Raw genomic sequence first — 8,066 nt, forward strand, 5'->3', positions numbered from 1 at the left:
TTGGAAATTACCTCATTTTCTGTCTGTCTGTCTTCTCTCTTTCTTTTATAAAAATTAATTAATTAATTAATTTGTATATTTACTTATTTTAGAATATTTTCCCATGGTTACATGATTCATGTTCTTTCCCTCCCCTTCTTCCTCACCCTTCCAGAGCCAATGAGCAATTCTGCTGGGTTTTACATGTATCATTGTTCAAAACCTATTTCCATGTTATTCATATTTACAGTAGAGTGATCATTTAAAGTCAACATTCCCAATCATATACCCATTGAACCATGTGATCAAACATACAATCATACAAGATAAAGAATATATCTTCTGGGTCTCTACTCCCATAGTTTTTTTCTCTGGATGAGGATAGCATTCTTTCTCATAAATTCCTCTGGATTGTCCTAGATCACTGTATTACTGCTAGAAGAGAAATTCATTACATTCAATTGTGCCACAGTGTATCAATTTCTGTGTACAATGTTCTCCTGGTTCTGCTCCTTTCACTCTGCATCAGTTCCTGAAGGTTCTTCCAGTTCACATGGAATTCCTCCAGTTCACTATTCCTTTCAGCATAATAGTATTCCATCACCACCAGATACCACAATTTGTTCAGCCATTCCTCAATCACAGAACCCCCCCCCTCATTTTCCAAATTTTTTTGCCACCACAAAGAGTGCAACTATCAATATTTTTGTACAAGTCTTTTTCCTTATTATTTCTTTGGGGTACAAACCCACAAACCCAGCAGTGGTATGGCTGGATCACAGGGCACTCTGCCTTCTTTGTACATCAAGCCCCCCATTTCTGTAGCTTTGAGTTAGGTGGTCAACAATCTAATTACGGTATCTATTTTACCTTGTAACTGTCTATTTGCACATGAAAGAAGTTTTTAAGCAAAATAATTCTCCCCTTCTTCTTTCCCCTCCACACCCCAGCATTTGACCATCCTTCAGGTCTTTGAATGGAGAAAAACATACCTAGAAATGGAGTTTCTCTCTCTATTTGACTTCATTTTCCAGATGGAGGAGAGAAAGGGAACAGGACTGGCCTCAGGACAATTTTGGATAGAATTTTTCTTTGGTGGATTCCCTCAATACAATCTTGTTCTCTTCTCCTACCTTCATTTATAATCATAAAAACCTGGCACTAGAAAGGTCTATAATGGCAATCTGGAGGATCTCCTTTATAAATAATTTTATAAATCCATTGAAGAAATGAATGCCTAAAGTAATTAAGTGGCCTTCTTAAAGTCACATAGTAGTTAACAGTGAAATCAGTTTTGAGAGCATCTCCCAATTTTTCCTATTTACCTTTTAGTCACTATGTTAAATACTTAGCTTGCTATCTCTTTAATGTTATTGATAAATGTTTTATAGAAGCAGTTTATTTTATTTTATTGTGTCCCAGAAGTCTAAGCTTATTTTTAAAAGTTAAAGCTTAAGTCTAGGGGGCAGCTGGATAGCTCAGTGGATTGAGAGTCAGGCCTACAGATGGGATGTCCTGTTTTCAAATCTGGCTTCAGACACTTCCCAGCTGTGTGACCCTGGGCAAGTCATTTAACCCCCATTGCCTAGCCAGTACCACTCTTCTGCCTTGGAACCAATATTGATTCTAAGGCAAAAGGAAAGGGTTTAAAAAATAAAAAGCTTAAATCTGCAGACTTTGGGACACCTTATCTATCCATTTTTTTTCTTTGTTCTAAAAACCTTACCTGCTGTCTTAGAAGTAATAATGAGTAACAGTTCCAAGGCAGAAGAGCAGTAAGGGCTAGTCAATTAGGGTTAAGTGACTTTCCCAAGGTCACACAGCTAGTAAGTATCCAAGGCCAGTTTTAAACCCTTGGCCTTCCCATCTCCGCGCCTGGCTCTCTAGCCACTGAGTCACCCAGCTGCCCTTTGACAATTTCTAATTATTAGTGGGGAAATAAAACTAGTTTTAGGTTCCTTTCTCTCAATTTGCCATGGACTTAATGCTTCCCATTACAGCTCATGGAATGACCTCTTCCTTTATCCCATTGACTTTCCCCCATAACAGACTTTCAAAGTTCTCAGGTGTTTGTTAATAAGTTTGTATTTCTTAGAGATGACTTTTGTCCTGAGGCTCTAATCAGCAGAGACCCTAAGGTTCCCAGCTTTAAGTAATCAGAAGAAATGGGGGGAGGGGGAAATCCTCTCATATTGACTTAAAAGGAAATTAGAAAACTACTGCTCAAGTGTTAGTCAATGAACCAATCAGCATTTATTAAACACTTACTATGTGTCAGATACTAAGCCAAGGGATACAAAAAAAAAAAAAAGAAAAAAGAAAAAATGAAGCAGTCTCCATTCTCAAGGAGTTTATTTACCTTCTATACAAAGATATAACATGTACATATAAATGTATATATACAGGATATATATATATATATATATACACACACACAGACATATAAAATAAATACAAGGCAGTTTAGAGAACAATGACACTCATAATTGGAGGGAAATGAGATTCAGAAAAGGCTTTGTGTTGACAATGGTGCTCCAGCTGAGCCATAAAGTAAGTTAGGGGTTCCATGAGATAAGGAGAAGGAAGAGGGAGAGCCTACCAGGGATGACATGGACAACCAGTAAAAAGACACAGAAATTGTAGATGGCGAGTCATGTGTGAGGAACAGCACAAAGACTAACTAGGATGAAACAAAGGCAAGAATGTAAAGTAAGGTTGAAAAGGTTGTGGCCAGGTTGGGACAATCTTGTAAAGGCAACAAGTTCCATTTGTCTATCCCTTGGAAAGTTATTAGCAAAGGAAAAGAGGAAGTTGTCAAGATCTTTTGAAATTGCTTCCTTTGGGAATTCAACAAAGCAGTGAAAAGTCATTGAGCATTTTCTTCCTGTCTCTGATAGGGCCAACAAATTCAGAAACAAAAGGCTTGGTTCCTTACTTCTCCATTAGTTATATATTTGTCCTTCATGGGAAGGAATGTCCAAACATACCTTTGATGCCTTTAACCTTTTTTATGATCATCTCAAGTCCTAAAAAGATATGGATCAAAATAGCCCAATAGGACTTGTTGCTGGCATAGAATTGGTGGAATTGGGCTTGCCTGGTAAACATTCCTCAACCAAGGAGAAAAACAACAACAATGATGCATTTACTGTATTCTTTCTTCCTTATGTATATATAGGTAATAAAGGAAATGGAGTCACAATAGTGGTCTTTACTGGCTCATTTCCATTTTTCCTGAGAAAAATTAGAAAGGAGTTATTTGTAAAGCTTGGTGTGGACTTGGCCACAAGAAGCAAGCAATACTTGGGATCATTCTTTCCCCAGTCATCTCTTTTACAGGCTAAAGGTTAGTCCCTTCATTTTCAGTTGTCAGGCAGCCTCTCAAATGACCACATTCGGTGTTGACTTCGTCACCACAACATCCACTCTGCCATTGCCATGAGGTTGCATGAATACTCTGGCGTGTCCTTCCAAATACCACTGTGGTCACATGTGGTATCTTCTCTACTAACTCTAACTTGGGATAACTGACAAGATTTTTCCTTCCAAAGTCTCTTGACAATTTTTATTATTAGCAGCTGACTCTTGGTACTCAAGTGCCTGGGAGCTCTTAATGCCTGAGGCATTCTTGGCCTTGCTCTCCTGTTGCCTCTCCTCCTCCTCCTCCTCTTGCTACTATAGCAGCCACTTCTGCCATCAACATGCCTCTCACTGAAACTTCATAGGATGGTGGGATTTCTCTGTGACCGTCAATATTGTCCATGAATTCTAGGCTGCTCTCAGTATATAGGGGTGGGGGGATGTTGAAGGCCTCCTTCTGCTCCAGAGAGAGTTGCTTTTCAGGATCGATGCTGTCTTCATAAGATGGGGGATAAAAGTCTGGCCTATTCAATAAAGGATACACAAACACATAAAAATGCTTTTAAAGTGTTTGCATCAATTGATAACAAATACACTGAGCTCTGTCTTATATTCATAGTGGAGTTCTTTTATTTAAAATTTTTTCCAGATTAAGCATTAATATAATTTTTAATATTTCTTCTCTGACATTTTGTAATCCATGTTCTCTCTCTCCCTCCCACCCCTCTCCTCTCCCCAAGAAGGCAGGCAATATGATATAGTTTGTACATATATTAGCATATAATACATACTTCCTGTTTGTCATGATGTGAAATAAGACACATATTGCTTATACTAGAGAAAAATTCATGGAGGAAATAAAGCAAAGAATGGTATAAAATGAAACCAAGGAAACATCCATTTTGAAACAGAAGTCCTCTTTCATCATTACACTCAGTAAAACATTTTGCTTTAACTATGAGATAATGCTGCTGACCCAGTCATGTTCTCTTGTTGGTTCCCACTTTCCATCAGTGATATATACTTTTTGGATGTCAATCAAGATTGACTTCTCAGTTCATAGAGCCACAGATCTAGTGTTGAAACAAACCCCCCAGAAGCTATCCAGAATAACCATCTAATTTTACAGATAAGGAGGCTGAAGTCTAGGGAAGTTAAATGTCTTTCCTATGGTCATACAACTAGTTTGTATCATAGGTGGAATTTGAACCCAGGTCCTCTTGACTCCAAATTTAGTGCTCTTTTCATTATAGCAAGCTGAAACAATTGTTTTCTGCCCTGAGCTAATGAGACCTTTCAGAGAATGAACCTAGGGTTATAACATCATTCCAATGAATCTCTGATATTAACTAAACTCTAACCTAGGAACTGGCAAACTATGGCCTAGAGGCCAAATTTAGCCCATGGGATATAGTTTGCCAACCCTTGCTCTAACCTAGGAAGCCAATTAATCTAGACCTTCACCATCAATAAATATTGAGTGCAAGATGCAAAATTGCACTGTATTAGGCACTTCCCATTTTCCCATTATATCTTTAATTTGAAATTCTTTGATGGTTCTGTAAATTAATCTTCTTCTGACTTCTCATCTGTTTTTCCACAATTCTAATATACTAGAAGTTTTCTGGTTATAAGGGTTAGTTCTTCTGAACCACAAGTGTGCTAACTTGTCATTTTTCTGGACAAGGATCATACTTTAAGATTACTAATTTTTGCACATGGCCCAAGACTTGTGTGATTCAGCAGAGATGAAAGGAGTTCCACAGGACTAAAAGCCAACTTATATTTTTGTCCATTTTATGGATTTCCATTACTGAAGAAATTCATCAACTAGTGGTCAATCCTTCTGGTAATCACCACAATCACTTGGTTCTACAAAATCATATAGACAAAACAAACCCAAGGTCTTTTTCAAAGTAGGTCTCTCAATAGTTTTATGTAAATAGCAACTCATATTTGGCTGGAGGACAGATGTAACTCATATTTCATTGTCAAAAAAAGGTCATTTCCTGCTACAATGAACATGTTTCATTCATTCATTGACCAGACATTCATTAAAGACCTACCATATTCAAAATTAGGTCTTACAAGAGATGCCAAAAAAAAAAAAAAAAAGATAATCCCTAACTCAGCTAAGGTATTTACCATCCAAAAAGGGACATAAGACACATACACCCAAAACAATATTAAAAATAGAATATAAGTGCATATATTGGTAAAAAAAATGATGAGTTTTAGGGATCAAGAAAAATCTCTTGAGGCTGTTTTTGATCCTGTCCCTCTACCTCCCACTTTCCTCACTGATAAATTTTTATTTCTCTGTCATGAATGAGGAGTTGAGGTAAGAGTGATGAGGGAGCTTTGCTCAGCTTTGTATTTATAGACCTAGCAATGACAACACCTACAGTGAGTGTTTGTGGCCTTGTAACCACAACAGAGCAGGAACTACCATCCGTAACCAACAACCTGCCTCCAAATGTTACCAGGACCAAGGCCAGCTAGCTAAGGGAGCTGTCTACTGTACAGCATCCTTCTCAGTCATCACTCAGAAATAACTCAGACATTTCCACTCAGTGTTTTGTGTCACCTATGCAAAGCATTGAGAATCATTCCTCTCTCTTACCCTTGATGGAGAGGAGAGTAGGAGTCCGATTGGAACACAGCCTGAATAGCTAAGCCTGCTTGAGTTTGCCAAGATGTCTATGCTTAGGACACTTTTTTCCATGAAGAACAAGACCTGTGGCTCCTCTTCTGGGGACAAGGCTAGCTTTGTCTATGGGCACAAACAGAAGTTCTCTAGGTGAGGTAATTTGGGGGATACCTAGAATACTATGTCCAGTTCAAAAATATCTGCACTCCTCCCAACCCCCTGAACCAGACATCAAGTATCTGAAATATCACCAGTGGAGATTCAGGCCTTCGGATTATTATTTTTTTTTTCTCTATTCATCTTTTAGAGTTTACAGACAAACTTGGAAAGTAGAAGACAACATGGGTTAGTGGAGATGGTGTAAGCCTTGGGATCAAGAAGACCGAGTTTCAAATTTTTCATACAAGTCTTTGAGAGGAAAAAAAAAACAGCCCTCTGCCTCTGGGATCAGAAGACCTATGCTCACATATCATTTCTGATATTTCCTGTTTGTGTGACCTTGGGAAAGTCATATAACTGCCCTAAACTTATCTTCTTCTTCCATGAAAAGAAGGGTTTGGATTAGATTTTTCTAGCTCTTAATGTATGAATCTCTCTTGATTCTTTTCACTTACCTTACAGTCATTGTGAGACTCAAATGTGATAACATATGAAAAGTGTTTTGTTTTTGTTTTTAAACAGTGCTTCATTTTTGTTTTTGTTTTGCTGTCTGATTAACACCTCTGAGAGGGTTAAGTGATTTTTCCTAGGAAGTATATGAGGCCCATGAGCAGTACTTTGTAAACCTTAAAGATATATAAAGGTCAGTTTTTCTTAAGACATAAAATCAGTTTGCACTCAAGTGTCCTGGGAGGATGAAGTAGTAGAAAAAGAATGCTGAAGGGGGAGGATGTTAAGAATTAGGGGAATGGCCTTTCTGAAATAAACTTTTCCTAGATTGCAGTTTTGTTGATTTGAGGGGCCCATGGTGCCCCAAGTCTAACGTAAATCTCCTAGATAATGAAATATTTTGTCCCTGGAAGAGCCTATGGGTGTCCAATGCTGTAATTGAAAGTAATTTGGCATATAGTGAATAGAGGACTGACTTTGGAATCAAGAAGATACGAGTTCAAGCCTTACCTCTGACATACTAGCTGTGAAATAGGTGCTATGATCATCATCATTTTACAGTTGAGGTAACTGAGACAGACATAGGTTAAGCAATTTGCCCAGGTTCACATAGCTCCTAAATGTCTGAGGCAAGACTTGAACTTATATCTTCCAAGTCCTGTGCTTTACTTATTGTTCCACCTGGCTGCTAGGTACATCACAGGTACTCAATTCTGGGTGAACTATTTAGCTTCTTGCAGTTCTCTAAGACTGTAGATTGCAGAGAAAGTACCAACTTCATTGAGAGATGGACTTCCTCACCATGAAGGTTCGCTCCCTCTCCCTACACCATAACTTTAGGTTAACTATCTGACTTTGTTGCAACTCAGTCCCAGCCTCCTGACACCAGCAGTGCTTATGGTATCCCAGCTACATACCTGTCCACAGTGGGAATTTGCTGGTCCCCATGCCTTAGGTTCTGTCTGAGCACTCTAGTGAAGATGTCCTTGCTTTGGTTTGCCTGCTGGTAGGTGCTCCAAAAAATTCCACTCAAGAGAATCAGGAACCCCAGAGGCAAAAGGCAATAGGCCAGGATCAGCTTCCCTCTGCAGTTAGGGCCTGGGCCCATGGATATGAAGAAAGCCCCCAGACAGATGATTAGGAAGCCAGACAAGAGGGTGAGGCAGCAAAGGGCAGTGAGGCTCACTCTCTGCATGCTTCCACCTCTCAAGCTCAGCTCTCCTGCCTGCTACTGTCTTCCTTGCCTGCCTCCTGGTGACTTTCCAAGACAAGCCCTTCCTCCTTGCACATTTCAAGGCTTTATTCACTCTGGAACCAACTGGCCTTTGGACAATTAAACGAAGCAGGCACTTATTAGCTATTCATTAACCATTGAAAGGAGCAGTAATATCCTTGGGGAATTAACCTATAAACACAAACCTGACTTAATGTAGGAAGGAGAGGCACCCAGGGAGCTCCTTTGCCCTTC

At 39.0% G+C, this 8,066-nt stretch overlaps 1 protein-coding gene across 1 annotated transcript; it reads right to left on the reverse strand.

Annotated features, from left to right (window-relative positions):
* Positions 1 to 2,377: 2,377 nt before the first annotated feature.
* TMEM252 (transmembrane protein 252) lies at positions 2,378 to 7,800 on the reverse strand. Its single transcript, XM_044657359.1, has 2 exons — positions 7,516 to 7,800; positions 2,378 to 3,863 (listed from the first exon to the last, which is right to left on the reverse strand). Exons 1-2 carry the CDS (start codon positions 7,791 to 7,793, stop codon positions 3,590 to 3,592), a joined length of 552 nt encoding a protein of 183 aa, XP_044513294.1. The 5' UTR covers positions 7,794 to 7,800; the 3' UTR covers positions 2,378 to 3,589.
* Between the last annotated feature and the right edge of the window lie 266 nt (positions 7,801 to 8,066).

Source organism: Gracilinanus agilis, chromosome 1, assembly GCF_016433145.1.
Source record: "Gracilinanus agilis isolate LMUSP501 chromosome 1, AgileGrace, whole genome shotgun sequence".
NCBI lineage: Eukaryota > Metazoa > Chordata > Mammalia > Didelphimorphia > Didelphidae > Gracilinanus > Gracilinanus agilis.